General features: G+C 41.3%; 1 protein-coding gene across 3 annotated transcripts; it reads left to right on the forward strand.

Moving 5' to 3' along the window:
- Positions 1-7,533: 7,533 nt before the first annotated feature.
- Positions 7,534-27,817, forward strand: sh3bp2 (SH3-domain binding protein 2). Of its 3 annotated transcripts, none has more exons than XM_072658441.1 (13): positions 7,534-7,585; positions 16,789-16,928; positions 17,112-17,214; positions 18,586-18,703; positions 18,957-19,024; positions 20,182-20,267; positions 20,388-20,447; positions 20,562-21,141; positions 22,565-22,679; positions 23,019-23,074; positions 23,804-23,879; positions 23,990-24,049; positions 25,432-27,817. In XM_072658441.1, the coding sequence occupies exons 2-13, from the start codon at positions 16,793-16,795 to the stop codon at positions 25,567-25,569; spliced, it is 1,596 nt and encodes a 531-aa protein (XP_072514542.1). In that variant the 5' UTR covers positions 7,534-7,585; positions 16,789-16,792; the 3' UTR covers positions 25,570-27,817. The 3 variants fall into 3 exon arrangements, with proteins under 3 accessions (XP_072514542.1, XP_072514540.1, XP_072514541.1); XM_072658439.1 differs by lacking the exon at positions 7,534-7,585 and adding an exon at positions 15,100-15,188; XM_072658440.1 differs by lacking the exon at positions 7,534-7,585 and adding an exon at positions 15,100-15,188 and having other exon boundaries at positions 22,568-22,679.
- The last annotated feature ends 118 nt before the right edge of the window (positions 27,818-27,935 follow it).

Raw genomic sequence — 27,935 nt, forward strand, 5'->3', positions numbered from 1 at the left:
TAGTGAAGTTCAGTTGACATGCACTTCTATGTCTGGCCGACATTAAAGGATAATCTACAGACTGGAATTATTACCAATTTCCAAATGTAAATTCTATGTTAATTTTATAATTAATAATGGACATAATAATATATATAATTACAATATTGTAGATAACATAGTACATTATTCTAGAATTGAAACATTATACGGTAATTATTTATAACTCTGGCATCCTGTAGTGTGTGGGAAACACCAGCTCACTCATATGAAATGAGTCATGCGTTAATGCCATCCATGAAATAACCAATAAACTGATTGTATATACATATATATAAATATATAACTTCCACAGCGATCTGTGCTTTATGATTCCTGCGATCTAAAGTCATCTCTACAGTCAGATATTCAGTGAGACCTCAGGTTCATCTAGACTCTGGTTCATAGAAATAATCTGAAAGTGGCAGGTGTTTTCTTGTGGTTTTATGGTTGTATTCTGGGGGCTGTCATAACTGGAAGTCATGGTGTGGGGTCTCTCACTTTTTAACATCAGTTAAGATTTGAATCTTTTGTGTGGGCATTTTGCTAATTTTCCTGTCGTCACTTGTTTATCATTAGTCTAAAATTACGTAATTTGGAGAGACGGAGGAGGAACAAATTGGAGCCAACCTTTCCAACCATCCCAGTTCAGAGTAAGATAACTGTAGTTAGTTTTAATGCACTGTTACAACTTTCTGTCCTAAATACACAAGATATATCCATATCACACACAGAAATTCAAATAGTTCATTTTTTAACAGTTTTTATTCACAGACTTAACCTAAATGTACTAATGCTAATGCTAAGCTAACAATTAAACTATGCTGCTAAAAAAAACAAGGGTATTAAAAAAGAGGGTATCCTGCTTTTGTTGGAGTAACTGTCTCTACTGTCCAAGGAAAAATACTTTTTGCTAGATTTTGGAGCATTGCTGTGAGAAATTGATTGCATCAAGCGACACAAGCGTTGGTTGATGTTGATGTTGGATGATGATGTTGGAAGATGTTGGATGATCGCCATCCCACCTCAACCCCCTCCCTTACTTATCCCAAAGTATTGGATGGAGCACCAACCATCATTCCAGAGAACACAGTTCCACTGCTCCACAGCTCAATGCTGGGGGACTTTATACTCCTCTAGGCCATGCCTGGCATTATACCTGGTTCTAGTTGCTTCATATATATCTGCTCCAGAGAGTCCTATTCTATTGGCAGGACTTCTACAGGGACTAGACACATCTGGCTCAGCAGTTTAAAGTAGCTGAACACAGCCCTGAATGGTCCAGAGCAATAAGGCCAGAGGATCGCTGGTTCGAATATTGGTCGTGCTAGTAGCTATTGGGAGCCAGGGCCCTGAGACAGCACAACTGGCCTTGCTCTCTCCAGGGTGGGTAGATGGCACTTGCTCCCCACATCACTCCAGTGTAGTGCTGACCAGCACTGGTGCCTGCTGGCCAATGCTTTAGAGCCAGGTACACAGCACTTTACTCTGAGCGCGTTGGTTGCTCGTTGGCGATTCATTGGCAGCAGTTCAGAAAACAAGGTGCTGGCTGGCTGTACACGTTGGTCTTCACTCTTCCAGTGTCGGGAGCATTGCGTGTTATAGGGGGAGAATATGTTGTTAATATTGGTGACCCATATTATGGAGAAAATGGGTTAAAAAATAAAACTTAAAAAATATACAGCTGAACACATTCATTAGAAATGATGACCTGTCCATGCAAGTCTGCAGGCAGCGGGAAAGCAGATGTGTAACTTGCTGAAATTTGCATTAATTTTTAAATGTTTATTTAGATGGAATGGAAATCATAATCTAACGTATTTACAGAGGTGTTTTAGGATTTTTTGCTCGTTATGACATGCCATAGTATGACATAGTAAGAGGAAACAGACACAGACAGGGTCTGTTGCATCCTGTCACAGTGGAAAGTCTAACCCCCACTGACACAATATGACATTCAAAAGAAGGTCCAGGTAGGGTATTTTAGCTGGTATTTTAGCTGTAAAGGGAGATTTTTGTCGTTTGGTAGAAGCTTTTATGGCAGTTCTCTTAAGAACACTAACGATTTTAGCAGCACTAAAGCATTCTCTATACTTCAGTATGGTACCTTATTCCAGAATACAGTGACTACAGATTCCCAGTACGGGAATTCTGCACTCTGCTACTTACGGTGTCTTGACTGAAAAACCACTGAAAGAACCATGCTTGTAAAAGAGGCATATGAGAACATTTTAAAGGCTTCAAGAACCTTCACTTGATGTAAAGGTTCTTTAACAGTTTAAAGGTTCTCTACACACTTGCACTTTTTTCTTTTTTACAGACCAGGAAACCAAAAGAGCTTCTTCTATGGAATTTGGCTGACGCTCTTATTCATATTGATTTACATTTCAGTCCATTAGACAAGTAGATGAATACAGTCTTAGGAGTCTTGCCCAAGAGTTCTCTTACTGGTGTAGTGTGGTGTACTTGCTTGGCCTGGGGACCGGAACCCTAGTCTGCCCCAAAGAACCAACTATGTGATGTATGATATATCTGTCTATACTGGTGCAGATATGTGTGCTTTATAAAAAACACACAGAAATTGGGACTAAATCCACCTGAGTAGAGGTGCAAGAACGTTTTGAGAAGACATGTATGTCATGTGATTACGCTTCACTGTTAATGCAAACTCTAACATGTGAACTAAGGCTGAAATCAGTTTGTGTCTCTGCATCACCTAGTAGGGGATGCTGCTTAACCATGAGATGGCACACTTTTGTTTCCTTCACCACTTTTGCACGCAGGGGGGAAGGAGCTGAATCAGTTGGCAACGTGGGTGGTGATTATTCCCAGCAGTGAGCAAGACATTAAACTTACTGTGACCCGTGTGAGGTAGTCAGTGGTACGAGCGAGTGTAGCCTGGAACAGAACTCTTATTTCGTCAAAGCAGCGTCTGTCTACAGACTGCAAGTGTTCAGCCATGTTCACTTCTTGGGAAAACCGATAAAACTGAATGTTGACTATTAAATTCTATTGAACTGAACTCATCTACCTTATAAAACAGGGGTGGGCAATGGGGGTTGAAGTCCTGCACAGTTTACTGATTTCCCTGCTCTAACAGACCTACAAACCCTGACTAATTAACAGGAACAGCACAAAACTCTGCAGGAATTGCCCACCGCTGTTATAGAGGGTACAGCGTAGGGTAAAATTTAGCATGGATATCCTAATTCTCTGTAACTGGGAGAGCTATAAAGCAGACATACCAAGATATTATAGTAAATATATCATTACTGCAGTTCAACTATACCAATATTTGCTTTTCAAATGAAAGCTGCAGCCTCAGCTTTTTGTTCTTGGCTGATGGAAGTGCAGCCCGCTGTGGTCTTCTGCTGTTGAAGCCCATCCGCCTCAAGGTTGGATGTTTTGTGTATTCTGAGATGCTTTTCTGCTCACCACAGTTGTACAGAGTGGTTTTCTGAGTTACTGCCACCTTCCTGTCTGTTTGCACCAGTTTAGGCATTCTCTGTTTTTTCCTTCCATGAACAAAAGCATTTCCAGAACAGCAGGACCGACCCTCACTTGATGTTCTTTTTTTTTACACCTTTCTGAGTAACTCTAGAGACCGTTTTGTCCTCTTGAATCTGCTGTCCCGTTTCTGCATGGTTTTATGCAGTGCCCTTTCGAAGCACATGAATAAGTCACAATAAGAGCTAGCCAGGCCAAAGTACAGCCACCACACCGTGGGGTTAGTTAGTTGAAACCAGTGTTACAGCTAAACCACCCGAATGAAACAATAAGAAAAGTTCTTTTTCATTCCCATGTTCAAAACAGTACAGTTTTGGATGGTATTATGCAAAGATTCATCCAAAACATGCTGTCAATATCATGCAAATACATTTTTTACAGCTTCTTCCACTAATCATAGGCACTTTGATGCAGATCTTGTTTTAATGTATTTAGGTGGAAAAGCTTGCTGGGATCAAAAAAGATCAGCAGTGAATTAACTGTATTTGCATTGGTTTACTTCCAGCGCAATCATTTATAAACAGCAGGTGATGGGGAAAAAAAGTTCGTTATACTGTGTTTGATAGCGCTCTGCTCGCCCCTACGTCTACTCAAAGGGCATGTTATGAGCTCTGCACTACAGGTGCACAGTTGCATGCCTGCAGTAGCTCATTTGTTGTGCTGCACAGTTTGTCAGCTACACTCTACCCCATTCATCATTGGCTAGTTTCTGCCCACAAGACCACTGTTCACAAGATCAGTCAGTGTGGCAGACGGTTCTCAACGCAGCAGTGACACTGTCATGGTAGCAGTATTTTAAGGTGCTGCTGAGACTGTATTGGGAACAGAGGTCTTGCTGGAGTTTTTAGAGTCTCTGCGGTCAGAAACTGCTAATTGAAGAAGGGCTAGAGGATGGCTAACACAAACTGTGCATCAGCTGATGAGCTGCAGTCTCAAGATGGAGCTACAAGGTAAGTGTTTTTTTAATAATGTGGCTAACTCGAGTGTATATTGTTATGGTTGTAATGCAGTAATTATATATTTAATATAATAAGTGGGTATGTCTGCTTGGTTGCTTTTCCTGTTACAGAGAATTAGGGCAGCTGTTCTGTTGATGAATTATTGCCTTGAAAAGTCTATAGTGATTATCAAGGAAAATGAGGTCATGACGGCTGACTCTTACTGATTTACTGTCGTGAGCTCAGTTTTGGAAAAAGGAGGCCCTTCCGTATTCTAGAGAGGTGGTTTGCTGAGGGCGGCATTGTTAAGGCGGGACGAAAAACCTTTCGCATTATTTTAATGACGTTTCACACTTCTACATTTTCACACTAAAGTAGGAACCACTGTTGGTGCATTGATGAAACGGTTGCAAGCTCAATAGGGAGTGTTTTCTGTCTGAGATGGAAAAAAACAATGTTTGTGTGCTGCTCTGTAAAGTTTCCTACATCTCAGTTTCGATACCTTTCTATCTTTCATCTCTCCTTTCGCTTTTTACTCTGCCCGGCCATCGTAGCTGAACTCTAGAATGTTCCATAGTGGGCGAGAGACCGAGGCATGGACGGGAACATGAGACAGTGTGTAAAGACCCTGCTGCTAGTCAGCTTTTCTCCAACTCACTCGTCTTATTTACATGCAGCTCTGCGGACGTCACTTAACCACAGCCTCTCTCGGACTTCCTCTGCTTGTTAACATGAATGCATGCCTTCTTCTGAAGTGTGACCTAGGCTTCAGGTTTAAGGAGTATTGGTACTGGGTTCTGCTGAGCTTTCCGAATGCTAATTTGCTATTTCCTAACATGCAGATTTGACTGTTCTGAACTTTCGAGACATTTCCTTCATTTCATTTACTGCGTGGGTTAAAAGGGGACTTTTATGCATAATTCTGAGGTTCAGATGTAAACAAAGTCATTCAGGTTGGTTTGATGTGAAATGGTGAATTGTAGAGAAACATACCTGCTTTGATGCCTTTACAGTGGGGTGCCTGGAACCAGAAGTTTGGATATTTACAGCAACCAGTGAAGCCACATGTGTCTTCTGAGTTTGTTACTATTGTTATTGGTAATATTGGTAATATTGGTAAATTTAAAGATTTTTATAGGTACTATTTAGGTTTTTTTTATTGTAACCTGCATGTTCTTCACCATTAACTGATTTTAAAATATATTTTTAAGGCCAAACTTGTATTGTAAATATTTCAAAACACAACATCAGGCCTGTTTTTAGCTGTTTTAATGACATTAATTCCTTCAGGGAGCCTAATCCAGGTTTCCCTTGCTCTTGATAACATCAAAAGCAACAAAACTAAATTATGCCACACCATTTCATCCTATTTATTCAGAAAATCTCAGCAAGTAAAAGCTAACTGGTGAGCTAATCTTATCTCCATCAGCATAACTAAAAGCTAGCAAACTAGATATTAATGTATGTCTCTCCATTTGTTGCTTAAAAGAGAATGATTTTAGGGAGTAAACAGTGGGATCTACAGCACCACCTATAGATCATTGCTGTCCAATGAAAAACATGTATCTCCAAAATGGCAAATTTACAAGGGAAGGAACAAAAACCTTAACTTTAAATGAACGTCAATGTAACAATATTTTAATCAGTATAATTTTTAGAGCATTCTAATTGGTCCATTCATCCAGAATTTTTTACACAGTGTACAAAGCAGCTACAGGGTTCAAACGATGGAGGAAACTAAAAACGGACAAAATCGGAGATACATGTTTTTCACTGGACAGCAGCGATATGTCGAAGAGCCCGATTCACTCTGTTGTGTTTAGCTGCTCTATAGGCTGAGAGCCTTGGCTAGAGTGCTTATTAGAATATTAGGTCCATGTCCTATGTGCAGAAAATGTGCCTTTTATCAGGTGTCTGTCTTATTTTTTTATTTAATCCTTAAATAGAAAATAACACTCCATAGTACAATATAAAAAACATGAAATATTTTACCTTCTGTTTCCTCAGACTTCAACCATATCCGATATTCCCCTCATCACTGTTGTGACACAGTAAATGTCTCTAGAACAGCAAATGCCTTTCATAGCAAACCACTGTTTACATCTTAAAATGTATATTATGCATGTAGCACACAGGGCACCTAGCATAGCTTTATTTTAACCATAACAAGAAAATCAGCTTTAGTAATTATTCCCGAGCCTTACCGAATAGTGCTGCTGTCCTGTCGTTGTGTCCTCTCAGTGCAGTGTGCAGTTAGTTAGCTGGGTTTAGCTTTTGGCCTACAACATGCCTGGCAACCTGACACTTCTCCGGGTGTAGCTCCCTTGGGTGGCGCTTTTGAGGACCCCTTCAGCTGTGTGGTTAGCTCTAGTCTGAGGTGGTCCAGTCCGGGGAGTGGATGTTGGAAAGAAGTCAGCTACGGTTAGCTTTTAGCCTAGACTGACTTCCCCAACTTTCACTTCCTCATTCGCAGAGTTTGAGATACCCTTCCACAGACACTGGCACAGTAATGTGCTGCCTGCCTCAGAAAACTGACTAAATGTACCAACAACACCATATTCTTCTGAAGTGGCTGTCGTGTCTCACCACATCGCAGCTTTAGGGCTCAGAAGGCTTTTGTTAGTGGGCTGGGTGTGCGTAAATTTTGGTGGTGTAAAAATAATGAGTCAAGACTGTTAGGTAATGGTTTTGCAGTTTGGGAATTGCTGTATATACACACAATAAATATATACAGAATATATACACGTTAACTTAACATTAACATTAATAATACTATGGCCCTGTTCAAATATACAAGTATTAATAAAAGTTATGAAATATAAAGACTGGAAAAATGGTGAGTGGGACGAAATATTCAAGTTTCATTTGAACACAAATGAAACTGGGGCCTACATCCTTTGGTTCCTGCACATCCACTTTGCTGCGGTATCGGGGCTTTCAGTAAATAGTGCAGTTGCTGGAGGATCACCTTTGACCATTTCTAAAAGAGAGCAGAGGCAGCAGTGTAAATGGGAGGATCTTATAAATAGCACATTCGAGTGAACTAGAGAGGAAGTGTACTGACACTGTAAAACACTCCGTTTATGAGTGCGTGCTCAGGCTCCATCAGATGGTCTCAATGGGTAAGCCTCTGTTCAGTTTTTTTCCCTTAAATTTACCAGCCGTGCTCTCAGCCTAGAAGCCCCATACTTTTTGAGGTTTTGGTAATGGCTCATGCGTGGGATGACTAAACGGGCTGCTGTTGTTTCTTTGTGCTTGTGCCAACTGTAAAGCCTGAAAGAGAAAGCATGCAGGGCTGGTATTTGCCATCTGGGGATTTTGAAGGATGTGGACCAGAATTCACCTACTGCGCAACTGAAAATTGGACATGGTTGGCCAAGGTCAAAACCTGAAAAATGCTGGGTCACCATTGAGGTGCATTCAGCTCGCCGTACAGTGCTTATCTTATAGAGCTGGGGCGGTGAGCTTTTGTATCAGTGTCAGAAGGCCAGTTATTGTGCAAATTATTTACCACAGTGTTTCAGTTAATTATGAATTGGTGAAGTTCACGCTGAATCCACAGACATGAGGAAATGTCTTGTATTTGGGCCGTGTTCTCCGTATTTGCCGCACCGCAGTTCTTTCACATTGAGCTCTTCTGCCTACTCAGCTATACTTGACTGGCATTGGTGGAAATGGGAAGTGAGCTGTTCCATCTGCTTTGGTATACCTGTAGGGGAATACCCTCTTGTATGGGAAAGTCCAGGAAATTAGCCATATTTGGGCAAAATGCAGTCCACAAATTAAAAGAATGTCTGCCCTTACCTTGAATTTAGCCGAAAGGCCAAGACGACTTTGCTTTCTTCATTTACATTTACATTTATGGCATTTAGCAGACGCTCTTATCCAGAGCGACTTACAAGGTTACTCGTATTACAGAGGTGGGCCAATGTAGTGTTAAAAGTCTTGCCCAAGGACTCTTATTGGTGTAGCGCAGCATAGTCACCCAGACCGGGAATCGAACCCTGGTCTCCCACATGGTGTTGTTGTTATCTGTTGCGCCACACCAACCACTGTCTTCAGTTTTTTTCCCAATATTTAATCCTGCTTTTGTTAGAGTGTCTCTACTGTACAGGGAAGAAGGCTTTTTACTAGATTTTGGAGGAGCATTGCTGTGAGGATTTGATTGCATTAGGAACAAGAGCGTTAGTGAGGCTAGACAAGGATGTCGATGTGCTATAGGCACATGAATTACTAAGCAGAGCTAGAGCAAATAGCTAGGCTGTGCAGTTAATGCTATTTTTACTTGGACATTTATAAACACAAATAGACACTGAATAAAATTAGCTGTAATGGCTAACAATCATGTAAGTCTATTTCCGACCTACACATCAGCCTCATGGCTTCACAGCAAAACTAAAGGAGTTAATGTTTTAAGCATTTAAAATAATGTCTTATACATCCAATTTGTAATCATTTTGTGCAGTTTGCTTACTAAAAGGTAGATTTTAAAGGCATGTATTACCTCAGGAAGCCTAAATCCATATTTTCTTTCTAAGCAGACTAATCTTGCTTGTGAGGAAAAACAACAGTAACAGTTACTTTGTTAAGTAAACCAGACTGCTGCAGGTACATTTATAAATTTGTATAAATTAAGGGTTGGCGATATGCCACAAATACAATATCACAATACTATGTAGACATTTGTTAATAAACAATACATGTTGCAAATTTTAGTTTTTCTGATAACCCCACCCAGATGGTGGGTGGCATGCCCTGCTCACTTTGTTTGGTTTTACATGAGATCATTGCAGGATGGTGTATCACAGCATTCATTACTAAGGTATTTATTTATTATAGCAACACACAGACTTAACTAATAAAATGATGATGTTGTTACTGAAATACAGTATATGTCCAAATATTTGTGGACACCTCTTGTAATGAATGAGGTTACATACTTTAACCCTTTAACACTCCTAGGCTTATCACACGCTAAGGTGTATTATTCAGTAATAATACTCCAGTCTTATAATAGTCAGTTATAACAGTCCAGCCCAACGGCAGGCCAAAGGCTTTTTAAGGGTTGCAATCAAATCCTCATAGCAATGCTGCAAAATATAGGAGAACACCTTCTCTGGACAGTAAAGACAAGCGTTTTCTGATTACCTTGATTACAAAAGCAACACTAAATGACCAGCTGTCCAAATACTTTTGTCCATGTAGTTTATGGTATATGGACATCCTTTCTGATTCGACTGACTGACTGATCGACAGCTGTCGAGACCTCGTTTCCGACTTCACCCTGGAAAGGTACGGTGATTGTGGTTTGTGTGAAGGCATGTCTCTGGACATCAATTACGTGTCGTCGGACCTGCTTTGATGGCGACAATTCGGAAAGTCCCTCTCTTTGCTCGACGCCCCATAAGCTAAAGACATGAGCGTGCGGCCCAGCCAATCAGCTTGCCCAAGCCAGCAGCCAGCAGGAAGTCACACTTTGACACAGACGGTCCGTGTTCACGTTGTGGCCGTGTAGAGGAAGTGACTTGTCACTGTATGCAAACCTCAGATCACAGGCTGCCTCCCTCTAGATCCTCTGTTGTGTCATTCTGCGAAGCCTCCCCTCAGCTGTCTCGCTCCCGATTATGCGTTCGGCTTCGGACAGATAACATGGTGACTGGCCTGAACCCATGGCTGTGTCAATGAGGAAAAAAAGGTCGACTGTACATCCGCATCAACCTCTGAAAATGTGCCTGACAGACTGGAACATCACGTAAGTGACTTTTTAATGCTGTGTGAATTCTCCAGCACGTATCCACCTGACAACACACCTCACCTTTAACATGCTGTATGTTAATACTGTAGGTGTGAAAGTGTGTGTGAAAACGTACTGGTGAAGATCTGACTAGTACAGTCAGTGTTCGATTACTGGTAGTGCTCTTGCCTGGTTAGCAGCTAGAAGTGAAACCGATTGCTCATGGGCCTTACAAAGCAAACTGATGCCTGTAACTGTAGCCTCTTTAGCTGCTTTCTGTGGTCTGTAGACACCTAAATCCGACTATCGCTTCCCTTATGCTTTGTCACATACTGGGTAGACTGGACACTTGACCTCCTAGACCTCCTAAAACTTTCGTGTCTTGTCTCCTAAGTCCACGTCCCAACTGGGCAAATGGTCAGTTGACTCAGACTGTAGCCTTGTGTGGTCATGCCAGGCTATGACTGACAACAAATAAAGAATTGTATTGCATGGCAGCTGCATGCAGATGTTGATAGTGTTTGTTTGTGGGTGCAAAGAAGTGGGTGAGCGTCCCACAGTACTCGAAACAACAGCCCACAGAATCTCGACAGCCTGGGTGCGAAGATAGCGCCACTTTAAGCCACTTTTTAGATTCTCTGGTCTCATTTTCTCACGTTTCAGCCATGTACGCTGTCAGAATCTATCATTTAAAGCCTTTCTCATGCACTTGCCTGTAATTAGAACAGGAGTTTCCTGTAATGAGTGATGTACCCATATTTGGAGACAGGAAATGATGTAGGGGAAATCCACGGAGACCGCTAAAGCGGAATGACTGCATGCAACCCCTTGGCTACTAGCAGTATAATGGTAGCTTTAGCTCCATTCAAATTTAGAACATGAAGATACATATTTCCAAAGGACAACAACCTTCTGGCGATGGCTGACCACTTCTTTTTTAGAAAGCCCTTCCTTGCATCTCCACTTTGCTGATGTAGCATTAAATAGAGACTCTTAGATAGAGACTGTTCAACAGTTTCTGTTTCCCATCCCATAGCTCATCTATGGTGGACAGTGTCTGACAACATAGCCATTGCTGGACATGGCTGGACATTTTTGGGTGGTGGACTGCTCTCCACCTAGCAATGATGCTGACAAGTCTAAGAACTCCAAGATCATCCACACTACCATGCTGCCGCAGTGCCGACACTAGTCCAACACCCAAACAGTATCCTGGCAACAGCAGTCCTGTGGTCAGTAACAGACTAATGACTGAATAGGTTTGGTAAATGGATGCTAGGGTGACTCAAGTCTGTCTGATGCAAACTGTTGTCAGACGAAACCGATGACCGTTCACCTGCCATCGATGAGCAATTTGTTTACTTGTTGTTTATTTGTTTACAGACGAGGGTTAACAGAGAAATAATTGTGATGTTCTGCTGGTCACTCGTGCATTGCTGCACCTCTGATGAAACTGCAGATGGGCTTGATAACATCATCCTGCTGAAGTCTCCTCAACAAAGCTGTGAGGAGAAGTTGTGCAACAGTAGTAAAAGTAGTCAACACAGTGTACAACACAGTAGTCTCACTATAACGCTCTGTTTTACCAGCGGGAGAACCTGAGAACCACTCTGTTTGTAAACCAGCACTGAAGAGCCCATTCAGAACCGAGTGGAGGCTAATGCTAATGCTAATACACACACACACACACACACACACATGCTATTGAAACCCAAATCATACACAGCACATTCACCCACTATAAACCAGTTATTACACACCAGTAGATCAACAACAACAGGTATCAGTCCAGAGTGTGTACCACTACACACACACTCACACACACACACAAGTGATCAGACTACAGTGTTGTAAAGGAGCTGGGAGCTGATTGGTCAGGAAGGAGAGTCAGACTGGAGAATAAGATATTAAACACTATAAAACTGTCATTTAAGTCTTGACTAAACTAAATTAATCCGTCCAGAATATCTCGTTATAGAAACTGATACTAAAAATGAAGGGATTTTACTGAACGTATTATTTAGCAGCTTATCTGATCTAAACTGTGTGATCGGATCAGCTCAGTATCGGCTGATGCTCTGCATTAAGACAATCGGATTTGATCAGATTTGACTCTGATTTTTTTGTACCATTGTATTTGGATTTTCCCCCAGTCTTATTTGCAGAAGGTCTCCAGTTCTGAGAACCTATTGGGTTGTCTTGCAAGAGAAGCTTGTTTATGGTCTGTCCGCAATTTTTTTATGATGTTGAGGTCCAGGGACTGTGAGGACCATTCCGAAAGCTTCAGCTTGTGTCTTTTCAGGTAGTCCCTGTTGACTAATTCAGCATGCAGAATTTGCAGGTATTTGATGAAATCCATTCTTCCCTTCACCTGTGCAATATTGCCAAAGCCACTGGAAGCAACACAATCTCAGTGCATGATCGATCCAACCCCATTCTTCACAGTTGGCAAGGTGTTCTTTACATGAACTGCATTTTCCATTTTTTTTTCAAACATACCATTATTGATTATGCCCAGTGACTTCTGTATTGACTCTCTGTTGAGTTTTGTGATGAGGTCACAGGCAAGAGATCCTTCTTATGAATCATTTATGAAGATTATTTTGTGCAAGCAATGCTGTGCAGTGGAATGGTGCATATTCATATCATGTGTGTCCTACAAACAGGAACTCAAATGAGACCTTGGTCTTGGTGTGTTAACCCACCTGGCATAAATAAATATTGTAGCTTCAATACCCCTGTCCACTTAGCTGCCTCTGTTGGGCCCTTGAGCAAGGCCCTTAATCCTCTCTGCTATAAGGGTGTTATAGCATGGCTGGTCCTACACTCTGGCCCAGCTTTTCATATGACTAGAAACTAGAAAAACAAAACCTACTGTGATGCTGTGAAATGTCTGTTCTGTACAAAACAATGTGGGAAGAGATCATAATCAGTAAGACCGTCCTTAACATTAGATCTTGGTGCAGTCTGGGCCTGTCACATCCTGTTTAGGGATTGAGAGAGTCGGGCTACGCTGGCCAAACCCTTGGGTTATCTTGGGGGAAACTGCATAGGGAAGTGAGTTGAATGAAGCTGGCGTGTTTCGCCGGCCCCTTGATTTGAATTGTTTGCTATTAGTCTGCTTCCTTGGATTAACATCACAGCTTCTGTAGCAAGATCTGAGGTGCAAATTTGAGCAGTTGCACTGAACCAACACTTAAACACTCTTCTTTAAAACTAACACTGAAATGTCTTCAAACATGAAAACTGCTCATTTGAACTGTTAGAACAGCTGTTTTACAGTAATATTTATTATTGTTATTATTATTATTATTAATAATAATAATAATAATAATAATAGCTCTTGTACTTGAAGCAGTAAATGAAGAGCAGCGTCTGTTAAATGGTTCATCATTTGGAAAATTGCCATTGTTGGAAATGAAGAAGTTTGATGTACAGTAGAATTTAAACATTACAATTGAAAATGTTTAAAGTGTTTAAAGGTACAGGAGAATTCTTATATATGGACATTAAAATGAATTATTTACATAAATTCAGCCTACAACAGTAACAAATAACAGCCTGTTTAATTGTAAGGCATAAAGCAGGTTAGAAAATAGAAGATTGGAAGAATGGAAGGGAATGTAAAAATTAAGTATGCATGTTTTTAGTACATAAACCCACACAGATACGCTAAGTGGACCTCAGGAAGGGAAATAAAATCCAAATGACTGTAGAATATCCGTCCTTTGAGCAAGCAAAAGTATCAAAACGCCAAACACCAACACCTTTGTGAGATGTTCAGATAATTCACTGGCGTCCTTCATGTTCTTGAGTGCTGTTAATGACCAAAACTGACACACACAAGTCAAAAACTATACTAGTTCTTGTCCTTGGGATACGTTTCCAGACTGAATTGGACTGACTACATTGTTTTAAAGGCCGGCCATCATAGCTCTAAAAATATTGCCTTTCACCCCCCGGACAACCCACAGTCAATTCGTAGGTGGGAACCTGTTTTTTGTCACCTACACAACACTCACGGGGAAAGGAAGGCAACCTCTGATGCAAATGATGAGGCAGAGTGTGTGTTTTCCACCCGCTTACTACTCCCTAGTGGAAACTAACTCAGCTTCAAAAGAAGCTGAAGAGATAAAGGTCTGTTGTTTGTCCTTTCAAGAGCCTTGAAGTCAAGGCCATCCGAGGGTCAGCAGAAGATTTGTTGCAGTGTCTCAACCACACCAGCCCAAACCAATTTGAGCAGCTAAAGATAGCATCGGAGCGTGCTGTGCTCGCTCCTGTGTGAACTTGGTGTAGTCTGCAGGAAGTCTTGGGTCCACACTTCAGTCAGCATTCCTGCTTTACGGAGGGCATTCCCTTTCGTTGCCCCATTTTGCCTAATTGCCTCATTGCCTCTTTACCTTTGGGTAATGTTGTGTATCTGTAATGCTACATTTGCATGCTGCATTCTCTGGGTTGAACCCTCGGTTTCTGCAGTCCCATGGCACTAGATAATCTCTGAGCTCCACCCTGCAACAAGCTTCCAAAGCAATTTGGGAGAAATCAGATTCAGACATCAGAATCTCTGCTCTCTCTCTCTCTCTCTCTCTCTCTCTCTCTCTCTCTCTTTCTCTGCTATCTCCCTCTTATTCGCCCTGCTGTGCATCTGCAGACTGGCATTTGGCACCGACTGTCACACAGTGAGCTTAAAACGGCAAACTCTGCTGGAAATCTGCGACCTACAGCACGATCAAGAGCTCAGGAGGGGATCACACATTCCATGGGAAACGTGCAGTTTCCTGCCTTTCCTGTCTTGGCTTTGTCCGGTCCAGGGTTAAGGTTTAGCTGGAGGGTTTGGGCTAGCCTGGCTGGCTTTTTTAGGACTAGAAGGGCTGCTGTAAGTGAAAAGCTCCTCAGAGTCACATGGATCTCCACCCAGCTCTGAGCTCCGCTGCCAGCATGTTCAGTGAGAGCTCAACAGTGAAAGGCATAAGAAGGCGGATGAGTAAGAGGTAAGAGCAGCCAGTATGAGAGAGAGGACTGATTCTGCGAGCAAGAGGGTATTGGGTGAGCAAAGTAGAGTTGTGGAGTTGTAGTTGGAATCTGAATTGTGCTTTGTTGAATTAGCTTTACCTGATTGATTAATTAGTCATGTCTTATCTCTTTATTGATTTTTTTTATTTTACATTTTTTACAGCATTAAAAAAATGCCTGGTTTATTTTACGCTGTGCAGACATTTCTTGATGGATGGACCAATACAACTTGTTTTAGACCAGTGAAATCATCTTAACCCCTTAACACTCCACTGTTGATACTATTCTCTGGTAATAGGAGTTTGTAATAACACTTTAGGCTCGTCATTGGGCCATAGACTGTTTTAAAGGGGGTTAAATCTTTGATATGTCTTATGGAGATTGCTATCAGATGAGTTAGTTAGATCAGTTAGCTAAGGGCGCCTGAGAGGCCTAACTGTCTAAGTGTTGCCTCTGCCATTGGGAGATCATGTGTTCTATCTTCACAGCCAAATGTGACCTAGACAGTATAATAGGCCCGGCCTATTATTTTTGTAAAGAAAGATGCATTTAACAATCTATCCGTTAGCTAATTTCCGAGTCACAATCTATATGAGGCAGTACAGGTGCAGTAGAGGGGAAGGTGTTGTGTTATTACCAGTCCCACCCTAATCCATCAGCAATTTCTTTAAACTGTGCTTTGACGTCAGTAAAGATTCTGGCACCGTAAATCTGCAGAAGTAACTTCAGGTTGTAGCAATCCTAAACTCGAAGAAGCAGATTCCTGGCCCAAATAAAACCTTGGCCTAAAAGTTAGAGAAGCAGGCTTGAGAGTGGAAGGTCACTGGTTCTATACCCTGTAAGTGAGACCAGGAGGAGTGATGGAATAGTACCTGCAACTCCCTCAATATTCATAACAAGCCAGGCCTCAAATACTCCTTGGGCATTAACGTGGCTGCCAGCTGCTCCGGGCATGTGTTTATTGCCCATATTCACCAGTGTGAGTGTGTGGTCACTGCCATGGATGGATTAAATATGAATAATAAATTCCATTGTACTACGATGGCTTTCAATTGTTGTTCTGATTCTGAATTATATTGTTCTGCCTCAACTGTATGACTCAAAAAATTAAATGATCATTTTTTATGTTTTCATATTGTGAGCAATTGAAATCACATAGACCCTTTTTTAAACACCTGCCAGTGTTTAAACCATGTAGCCACTCTGTCATTTAGCCTACGTTTAGCATGGTTTTACAGGTTTGGTACTTCAGCATTCAAGTTAAACTGTAATTAACATTTATGAAATACATTAATTTATTATTTCTTTATTAAAATTAACTTTATTAAACCGTAAGTGGTGAAACTAGTGCTTTTTGGAAGGATAACTGTCCAGCTGTTTCCTGTCTTGTGATCTTTAAACACTCAGCACTTCTTCATGCATTTCTTTCCAGGGCATCATGTTATTTCTTAACAAACTTAATATTCCTCAAAAGCCAGAGCCGTGAGACTGCAGCCCAAGACAGGTTTTACTGACTGCAGGTTGTTGACTTTAGAGAAACTCTATTTGTTTAAGACAAACCTTTCTTCTCTACTGTAGAAATATGGCCACTGCACAAATCTCCTGGCCCAACCCCATGAGGGCTATCGGAGCTCAGAATCTTCTGACCATGCCTGGAGGGGTCAGCTTGTCTGGGTATCTACACAAGAAAGGGGGAAGCCAATTCAGCTTGATGAAATGTGAGTTCAGTCGTTCTTCATGGTTTCATGCTCTTTAAGCCGCTTTAAAAATGAAAGCCATAGATTAAAAAAAGGCATCTTCTCCTGATGTTTTGGCACCATTTTTAGGCTATGGAATGACTGACATGAAAGAATGCGGTTTTGAAATCCTGGAATATTTACGCTTTCGTGCCAATCCCACAGGGCCTCTACGCTTCATTATAATCCACAAAGGCTGCGTCTACTATTTCAAGACGAGTACCTCTGCCACTCCACAAGGGGCGTTCTCTCTCAGCGGCTACAACAGGCAAGTTCATTCCTGTCTTTTATCATCGTGTGTATAGCTAACATATTACGCTTACTTAAAGACACCCTGATGTCTTGCGAATACTCTGTTCATTTTGCTTGGATGATTAATGCTGCTGCTCCTACAGAGTTCAAAACAGACCCTTCCTTTAGTTGTCTTTGCCTTTTCACACCAGTTGACCACATCCTGTCCCCAATTGAGCCCTATGAATACAAGCCCAAAAAGGTACAAGGGTTTCAGTTCTGCCCACAAGTGCACACAAAAGTAGAGCATGTCAGGTCCGCGGAGACAAAGAAAGTGATGTGAAATGGTCTCTGCGATTTTCCACATTCAGACTAAGTTTGATACAAGAGAGAGACAGAGAGAGAGTGCTCAGGCGCTGAGGAACCCGCAGTAATCCTCTCAGTTCCTGCCTGTGTGGGCCCGACGTGGCGTAGGCAGCGTATATGTAATTATTGCGTGGAGTCACCAGTCCCGGCTGTGGCCTGGTAAAAATAGTCCCTTAATACAGCTGCAGGCAGGCACTGATCTCCTCTCCTCTGCGGCTCTGTCTGTGGAGCGTCAGTATGGAGAGAGCCCCACCAGGCCCGGCATTGCGACGAGTGGGCGTAAACTGAGGTTACTGTAGATGCGGTATGAATTTTTAATGGCTGACGTTCAGAGTAATGGGAAATCTGCACAAGGAGCTCTATCTGATTCACTTCTCCTGATTAGAAGCAGCATCTTCATTGACATTATACTCTATACTCTATACATTATACAATATTCTGGAATATTGATGAGTTGATTATATTTGATAATAGCACTGCAATATTGGACTTCATGGGGAGAGCAGATTGCTGAAGATTGTGATATTTGTTTTAATAATGTTGCTGTTAATAACAAATGGGGATGTCACATGGGCAGCAGGATACCAAATCGACTGTTTCAGTTTTTATATTGACACTGCAGTGGTTTACTCATGGCACTGAGGGCTAGGTGGCTCTAGTGTCACAAATAGGGAGGTGGCTTGATCAGAAATCTGAATACATTTGGATTTGGATTGGATTTAAGTAATATTCAATAAACATGTTTTTGTTTCAAGAATAAAAGTCCAATTTCCAATCCAAAGTTCCCCAAAAAGCCCCAAAATTCCTATGACTATATAAATAGTTCTTGCAGTCACACTTCTGGTTGGTTCAGTGTTTTATATATATATATATATATATATATATATATATATATATATATAAATTTTATGATATTTTCCATATTGTAATTATGTACATTTCAGTACATTGTTTATGTGGTGCAGTGGCAGATAAGCACCCTATTGCCCAAAGCCAAAAGCTGCTTTAGAAAGTTTCTCATGTAATTTTTTGTGCTTGGCAGGGTCATGCGAGCAGCAGAAGAGACAACATCCAGCAACGTGTTCCCATTCAAGATTGTGCACTTCAGTAAAAGGCATCGCACATGGTATTTCTCGGCAGCCAGCGAGGATGAGAGAAGGGTAAGACGTCTACTACATATCTCATGCGTCATCATGGCTGTCTAGACTGGGGGAGGACTTTCCGGTTGGCTTATCAAAGGACATATGTTGACACTTGCATAACATTGCCTCCATATCAGAACCTTATAGCTCTAGAATACATTTAATGTACATTAATACGACAATACTTTATTTGGTGTCTTTTTGGACTATGTGTGTGTTTCCTTTGTTGTAGCCGCATGCCCCATAACTGTGTGTTTCTCATCTCCAACAGAGATGGATGCGTCATCTGAGGAAAGAGATAGACCACTATAACGATAAGAAAGATTCTCTTGACCCATGGTAAGTCTCCTTCTCTTCTTTTAAGGGAGAAATAGTGCTTCAGATTAGTGCATCACCTACAGCTAAAGCCTGAACTGTTAAATCTATATTTTACTCCAGTGCCAGTGGAGTCAAGCCAGTGGATTGACCTGAGCTTTTGATTGGTGGTGGTGTTTAAACCAATCGAACTACACTATACTGTACTATACCACTATACTGTTTACACTAGTTTTTCTGTGTTACTTTGTTATTGTATTCTGTTAATTGGTTGCACAATTTTAGGTTTGCTCACACTGATTGTCACATTGCAGTATTATGACCAAAATATGCCTTCAGAAATGCACAATACAGTACCAGTCCAAACTTTGGATACACCCAGTCAAATGTGTGCCGATCGTCATCTTAAAAATTTAAATTGGATCCAAATGCTTGGGTGACCATATTTTTGTTTTCAAAAAAAGAGGACACTGGTGACACACACCTATCCACCGTAGTTAGGGGGTCGCGGCTGGGGGGTTTCAAGTTGTAGGACTCTGGCAATGTGTATATGCGTGAGGGTGTAAATACCCCTCAAACCCTGCAGCTACAGTTTGTTAATGTACATTAATATATACACATTTACTCATTTAGCAGAAGGCCAATAAACAGCCTTAATAGCCCAAATTACCTCTTTTCATTTCAACATACAACTTAGGCCTTGTTGAAGCCCTAACGGGTCCTTGTGACCTCTTTTCTGAAAACCTCTGGTAATATATATATATATAATTTGAATCTTGCAGTTGTTCTTAACTACGGCTAATAATTGGTTTTAATTCAAATAAAAAATGACTGGTCCAAATAGTCCAAAATGACTATAAAATAAAACCTTTTACACTTTGATTCCACTGAAAATTAAGAATGTTTTGATGAAAGTAGTTTTTTTTTCCATGACAGCAAAGAGGTATAAAGTGTTGAACAGGCTTTAAAATACTGTCGACTCTAAACAGAAGTCAACCTATACTTATTTTTTTCCTTGGAGTTTCTCACACCATCTGTTGTGACCACTTCCCTTTTCTGATAAACGGCCTGAAAAGCATATCACTGAGCCATTCTCAGCCTGTATGAGCACCATGGCTGTTGAGAAGTACAGCAAAAAAACATTAAAATGAACACTAAATGATTTTTTTCTTTTATTCTAGTGAATCGGACTCTGATGCGGAGAGTTTCTATGGCCCGATAGAGAGCCCTCTGGAAATCACAGATGTCTCGGATCACCCTGAGGCAGGTAGGGTGTGACCTACAGAGGGCTTTCCGATTACATGTGCATTGCTTACACCAGCTTACTGTTGCGATGATCTTTGTGAACCTTATATTAATCCCCTAACATCGTTTTGTTTAATTTTAGAATATATGTTACAAGACAGTGATGAGGAGGACTATCTTCAACCTGATGGCCCATCACCAGGTACCTGCTGCCTACATTACCTATGTTCTTGAATTTACTGTACTTTTTATAGGCAGCTGTATGTCAAATGAACTTGCCAGACTAAGTAACTTTTCTCATCTGTGACTCTTTCAGGTCGGCCAACGGTGCCACCTCCATCTTACCCCCCACCCCCCGTCCCACACCTGGAAGACAGAACCATCCCTCTGTCCAGCCATCCTAAAGGACCTCCACCTCCATTGCCCCCTCTACCCAAAAAGACTTCCCCATGCCCAGGGGCCAGGACATTCACACCCCCTCTACCAGGTCCTCCTTCTTTCCACATAGATTCTGTACACAAAGGCCCTCCTCCACCGCTACCACCCCACCCTCCTAAACCTGTCCCGAGTCCCTCCCAGTCTGCATCCTCAGCAAAATTTCCCAAAAAGTCCATATCTGGAGGTATTACTACCCTCCCTGTGTGTGATAGAAAGCCTGCTCCCTCTGTGCTTATTAAGAGTCCGTCCACTCTGCCTATCTGCCAAGACCTGGAGAAGGTGATTTTAAAACCTGTGGAGAAACCAAGTAGGCCTGGCATACCCAACAACCACGTAGGGCCCAAACCAGAGGAGAGAAAGCCCAACTGTCCTGCTTCGATAGGCAACAAGTCTCCTGTCATGGTGCCCAAGCCTCCACTACCAGGGCTCAAGCCTAGACCCAGCCAGCCATCTCTCCAGTAGGTGTCCTCTTTCATTGAATTCATTAATTTTATTATTTTTTTGGATTTATTTATGTTGGGAGAATCTTAAAGGGCCTATATCATGGAAAACAGCATTAATAAGTCCTAATAAGGTTTTTATAAGGTAATTAATAAGGTCCAAAAACTACCCAGTCCGTACAGATGTACGCATATGAAAATGAAGCAGCAGAAATGGCCAGTTTTCAATTTATCCTGGTTGCAATGTCACAACCATTGACACATTTACATGATATCACTTCCTGTTAAGCGTACAGCAGTTTAGGTCAGCCCATTTACATTGAGGTAACTGTAGGCAGTCTGTATGATGAAACAACATGCTGCTCTAGGCTTTCGGAAAGCAAATGGATCATTACAACCTTCCAAAGGATTCAGACATCCTAAGGTTGATCAGACCTTCAAACTCAGTTCATCAGACTGGAGTTTACTGGACTGGCCAATAAGAGCAGATATCATTTACATACAGTTTCACAGCCTTAGATAAAGCAACATTATGTGAGAATTGGTATTTTATTCTCCTGGGCTCCCCCTGCAGTTGGGGAGTGTAATTCACTTTTACACCACTACAAAAAAGGGTAAAGGTAACGGTGTACTTATTTGTCACTGTACTACGTATAGCAAAATGTGCCAGAGTGGTGGGCAGCCAACTCCAGAGCAGAGAAGGTGAAGGGCCTTGCTCAAGGGCCCAACAGAGGCAGCTTGCCGAGCCCGGGTATTAAACTCACAACCCTGTCATCAATAGCCCAGCGCTCTAACCACTGAGCCACCACTGCCCACTCCCATACCATACACTACCGTAAATGCAGAGTGTGATTTGTGCTCCCTCTGATTAACAACAATAAACATGCATTTGTGGGCAAGCTGAGAGATACAGAAGTGTCATCTGAAGGTGGATTGAGGTGGTAGAGTAATACACAAATATGACACAGGTTACACAGCATTACACAGTTCTGGAGAGTGGCATCTCCACCAACTTCCATAATGTAGTAGCAGCGCTCTGACCCGGAGTGGCAATGACAGAAACACTGTTTTCCCTGTTACAGTTAGTGGAGATCAGCATGATTCTGAAACTGTTCTTTTTGAGGTAAAATTGCTACATAATGTTGCCTTAAAGCCATACAAATTAATAGATGGTTAAATGCAAAATATAGGCCCTTTAAATTCTCAATATTACAGACACTCTTTTAATAAACTGTATTGATTAGATTGCATTCTGCTTGTTATTTCATGTTCGATTGAGGACTTTATTAGGCTGTTTCTTTTTACTTTAGACTATTGTTTTTCACTTTTCTGAAATTGATGAGTAGTTTGTTACTGAAGGAGCCACAAGTGGAACACCTAAGCTGTAGACTGTGGAGGCACAGACACAAATGTGCACATTTTCACATTATTTTCCTCTCAGAAGATCGTCTCCTGACGGCCAGAGCTTTCGATCCTCGGTGGAGGAGAACCCATTGAAGAAGAGGGTCAGAGCAAATAACGGCGATGAGGACTCTGACGATAACGACTATGAAAATGTGAGTGAACCCTACCACACCACCCACTGCTTATGGGGTCATGCGTTACAATGCAGTTTGGGCCATGAGTCACTTCCTCAATAACACTTAAAACACTTAAAATAGATCGACTTTGCGTGGGATTTTACACCATGCGCTCTGAATAGCTCTGTTATGTTTTTTTGCTGTCCTGGCATTTAACAAACTGTTTGGGGATTTTCAGAAGTTCTGTTCATCCCAAATCAGGGGGCTGTTCGGATCCTACAGTACACACAATGATCTAATGAACACAGAGACGTATGTGGAAATGAAGAAGTATGCATGATTCATTCATGGTCGTCATCTTCCTGTCGTTTTCAGGTGCAGTTGCCCGACTCTGTGTTTGTGGACACCACAGAGACCAGCGCTGTTGAAAAGTAAGACACATTTTCATGGCTTACTTCTGATTCCCACATCTGAGAGTCAAAGCCTATATAAGTGCTAGATATGCGTTAATATACAGTAAATCTAACCATGATTCTTATACACTGCTTACTGGTCAAAGAGAAAGCACACAGATAAAGCAATTCTCTGCTTCCCTCTAGTGGACTGGGGTGGCAATTGGGTAGTACAGTGAGTGTGTGTACACTCATTCAAATGAATGCATTCAGCTACTTTTGCAGGCACAGATGTGCAAATGCACACACACACACACACACACACACACACACACACACACACACACACACACACACAGCTTGTCTAGTCTAATGCCTAATGCCAGCCATGGGCTAGTGGGATATTAAGCCCCCAGCATTGAGCTGTGGAGCAGTAGAACTGTGTTATCTGAAATGATGGGTGGGGCTCCGATCAATACTTTTGGGAGGAGTTGGGGAGTTGGGAAGGATGAAGGATGATGTGAGGTGATGATCATCCAACATCCTGACCTCACTAACTCTCTTGTCGCTGAATGCAATCAAATCATCACAGCAGTGCTCCAAACTCTAGTAGAAAGCCTTTTTCCCTGAACAGTTACTCCAACAAAAGCAGGATAAACGTGCAGTAGGTGCACAGGTGTCCCAATACTTTTGTCCATAGAGTGTATTTAGACTTGCCATCTATCCCTGGCTCTCTCAGTAATCCTACCTCCTTTTTTCTCACTTTAGATTATTTAAAGAGGCAGCCAGAGCCCCACAGGATGGCCTCTACTGCATCCGAAACTCAGGAACAAAGACATCAAAGGTGCGACTTGGTGTGATATATATAGAGATATGCAGGATGTTGTGCAGTCTTGAAATGTGTGTGTTGTTGCGTGCATTTGATGAAACGTACTCATTCTGATCTTCTGACAGGTGCTGGTTGTGTGGGATGTGAGTCTGAACAAGGCCAGAAACTACCGCGTGTTTCAGGAGGTAACTATCATAAGCCGCTGTGCACATTTAACATGCATGCAGATATCTGAGAAGCCCAGATTAAAGCTGACTGATTCTGGGAAAATATCTCATTGTGATTTTTCCATATGATTTTTCTATGATTTTGACTGCTGTTAGTTCTTTAAGACATTCTGCAAGCCTGTATTGATAGTCTATCTTGTACCTAGATGAAATGATGCAGTTGCATCGTTAAAATGATCAAATTAAAACTATAAAAAAACAATGCAATTATGTTATCTTGGCATTCTTAAAAATTGCTCTCAAAAATGCAGTTGTCTCATAATAATCCATGTAGTCAGTCTTTTTTTTTTTTGGTCTTGCAATATCAGTTCTTCCTGAGAATGCAGATACATTCATCACACTCTTATTATTGAGAAACAGCCAATGACAGCCTTTTATAGTGCTGAAATTGCGATTACAATATTAATGATTACTCACCCAGGACTGATAACCAGGACTGACCTTTTCTCCATGACTGGAAAAAAAAAAAGCTGAAACTCTGTGTTAAAGTAAATCAAAGGTCAAATGAATGTTTAAGTGAATGTTTAAGTGAATGTTTAAGTATTTCATGTAAAAAATGTCATCTAATGCATGAAGCTTCCCTATAAAAATAGCAAGGATGTGACTTATGTGGCTCAGATGTGGTTCTGCAAGGCAATTTACCACCTTGTTACTTTCCCCTAGAATGAAACACCCCAAGTCTTACCGAATAGTGGTGCTCTCTGGGTCATCTCAGTGTCCATTAGCTGTGAGCAAGGTGTGCTGTTAGCTAGCTGAAGAGATTGTAGGAGGGTCTTGTGCAGTTACCTTTCACCCTAGCACCCGGCTAGCACCCACACCTTGCTTTATTTGCTTCCCTGGCTGCAACACCCAGTCAGCTAGTGTTAGCCTTTAGCCTTTTTTAATCTCCCAAAGCAGCCGTTGGGTTTAGCCTTGAAGTACTTTTGCTAGCGGGTTCGGCGTATGAATATTTTGAGGGCGCAATTATAACGAGGCAAGACTGTTGTGTAACAGTTTGGGGGTTTTGGATTTAGCCTGTGTTTCACAGCTATATTACACATCAAGTGGGTTTGAGGTTTGAGGTTCCCAAAATGTTTATTTTTATGTACCGAACTCTTGTATTTTTACTGTGCCAAATTAAATACAGTTTTTATTTATAGGGCATCTTTCAGCTGACATAAATATCAGTAATCTTTTAAAAGTAATATTTAAAACCCCTGCTTTCTGTTAATGCATGTCATTTGCCTATTTATTCAACTAATATGTCTTTTATATAGCTGTAACATCTTCAAAACATCATTATGAACTCTTATGGTTTTGTGGTTTTCCTCTCTCTCTCTCTTTTTACCTGAAATCTGTAGGACTCGACCGTGTTCCTGGAGACAGATGTGCCCTTCCCATCTTTGGCAGCGCTGGTGGAGCACTACTACAGCCACCCCCTGCCCAACCACGGCTCCCTGTGCTTACAGCAGCCTTATGGTTACACACCGCCCAGGTGACACCATCCTGCTGTTGCCCAGCATCATGGACTGACTATCACAGCTCAGATACAACCACTGCTCCCCCTGCTGGCTGTTGTATCTCACTACAATTGCCCTGGTTTACAAGTGCTACGAACAAACTAGGTTTGCCAGTGAGTTTGACTAGAATGGAAGAAATCTTCAAACACACAGAGCAGCTACAGAGATCAAACCGAAGCCAATTCAAACTGAGGTTGATGATGGAGATCAAACTGAACTTGATTCAGCAACTAAAGTCAGGTTGCTTTCTTTTGCACAAAGACAGAGCATGTGTACATGCACAATGCCCATATGTGAGGCATGCTGTGAGCTGAAACACATCCTTTCAAAATGGCTAAAAATGGTCGCAGACCTGCTGTACACATATCAGCTGTTGTCGTAGAACGGAGATGTCCTGTAAAACATGATGAGATGCCGATGGACAATACAATACTGCTGTCATGGTCTTTAAGGGCCTTAAGGGCATTATACCCCATACATTTTTTTTATCTTTAACCCTTTACCTGCCTACAACAAGCATATACATTTCTGATATGTAAGAATGATGTATTAGGTATTAGACATTTGCTCCAGTCGGCCCTTTTCCAACGGTGCTTCTCCTGGTCACCTGTCTATCTTAATGTTTCATTAAAAACAGGCTTTAAGGAGAATCTGATAGTTATATTATATTACTATATTATTTAATGGTTTGCCCTGTTGTTCAGAGATTGCCAGTTGGAGTGTTGGCGATGCCAGAAGCCCAAAATAGCCCAATTACCTCTATTAAATGTTAATATACAGCTGTGCAGTATGTAGAAAAAACAATCATTCTCCTAATAGCCTTTTACGCTACTGTACAGGGTTAAAATACTAGATTTAAGCACCATGGTTTCAGTAGTTCTTGGTTTATTTACTCATCAAAAAATGTTAGTTGTGCCGTAGAATGCATTCTCTGAGTATTTTAAGTTGTTCTGATAAATTAATAGTAAGCATGTAAAAAATGCCCAGATGCGACTTTACTAATCTATTTACAACCCTGTTATTTTTCCTTTTACGACGGGCTCGTGTAAAAAAAAAAAAACAATAAGCTCTGCTTCATTTGGCTGGTTTGCGGCACCACGACAGCTCACAGCCTAACATAGCATGGTTTCTGAGGCCTACTGGGTCCTCTCGATATCCACTTAGCATCGTGTTCTGTCAGCTAGCTAAAGAGATTGTAGGGCTAGCTCTTAGCCAGCCTGCTTCATCGGCTCCCCCAATCTCCTTACAGTCAGCAGAGCAGTCTTCTTTGAGTAGTGCTTAACCTGTTCAGCTGTCTATCTTCACTTAAAAATGGCTTGGATGTGGATCTGAAAGTTTTTTGTTAGTTAAATGCTTCACCCTGTTGTTCAGAGATTGCTGGATTAAATGCTGGTGGTGCTGGGAGTCCAAAATAGGCTAATTTACCCTGCTTAATTGGATATAGGCCTGTTCAGTTTGTGAAAAAAAAACATTTTCCTAATAGCTTTTGATAGGATTTTGCACTGCTGGTGCATTGGGTCTGTTCCAGCTTATCAAACCATGAAATATTGTAAGGCGTGTCAAGTAACGTCAAGTCTCATGATTGTATTCGTTCTTAATTCAGGGTCAACAATTAAATTGAAAGGCTGAAATCATCGGCATGCAGTCCCTACATAGAAACTAAACAGCCTGTTTTGAAACCATTATTTTTCTGATGTTACACTTACATACATCCTCCTATTCAGCCTACAGATGTTTGATGTTATAAGAGGTGTTGCAGCCTGAACTGTTTTTTTTAATGAGTCTCAGAACAGGGCAGCCAATCAGAACAGATAGCAGCAGATGTACATATATCAGCCTTAAATACACAGTAACATAAACAGCCTGTATAAATCAAAGGGATAAATGAAGGTTGAAAATTGTGGTATATAAATGTACTGTGACTGTTTTTGGCTCATAAAACCACAGATATACGTGGACCTCAGGGGAAAACATGGAGAAATGCAGAAGGAGAAATGTAAAATAGGGGTCTTTAAGACCATACTAACTCTAAACAATAAGGCACAAAAATGGGTAGTTGTTGTCAGCATTGTAAAGTATTATATAGCCCATTGTTTGTCTATTATATTTGTAAGTACTGTAAATATCCTGGCACTTTAGTACAGTTTTACATGTTTGCACTGTACTTTAGTTTGTACCTCTTTAAAAACCTGTGATTGTGAAAATGCACATATGTAAATAAAGCTGTTTGTACTTTTGTTAAATGATGCTTTTTGTGTTTTGAATGCAATTAGGAGAGAGTAAAGTATCAGACACAGGGTGACATTTGCCTAACACTCTTAGCAGTGAGTCATTTCTGACATACA

Source organism: Salminus brasiliensis, chromosome 16, assembly GCF_030463535.1.
Source record: "Salminus brasiliensis chromosome 16, fSalBra1.hap2, whole genome shotgun sequence".
Classification (NCBI taxonomy): Eukaryota; Metazoa; Chordata; class Actinopteri; order Characiformes; family Bryconidae; genus Salminus; species Salminus brasiliensis.

Excerpts from the sequence above, each read along its gene's own strand:
- sh3bp2 (XM_072658439.1), top strand. The coding sequence starts at position 15,100 with ATGGATCTCCACCCAGCTCTGAGCTCCGCTGCCAGCATGTTCAGTGAG. Across the intron at positions 15,189-16,788 it reads AGAAGGCGGATGAGTAAGAG|AAATATGGCCACTGCACAAA; the intron begins GTAAGAGCAGCC and ends TCTCTACTGTAG. Across the intron at positions 22,680-23,018 it reads ACGATAACGACTATGAAAAT|GTGCAGTTGCCCGACTCTGT; the intron begins GTGAGTGAACCC and ends TGTCGTTTTCAG.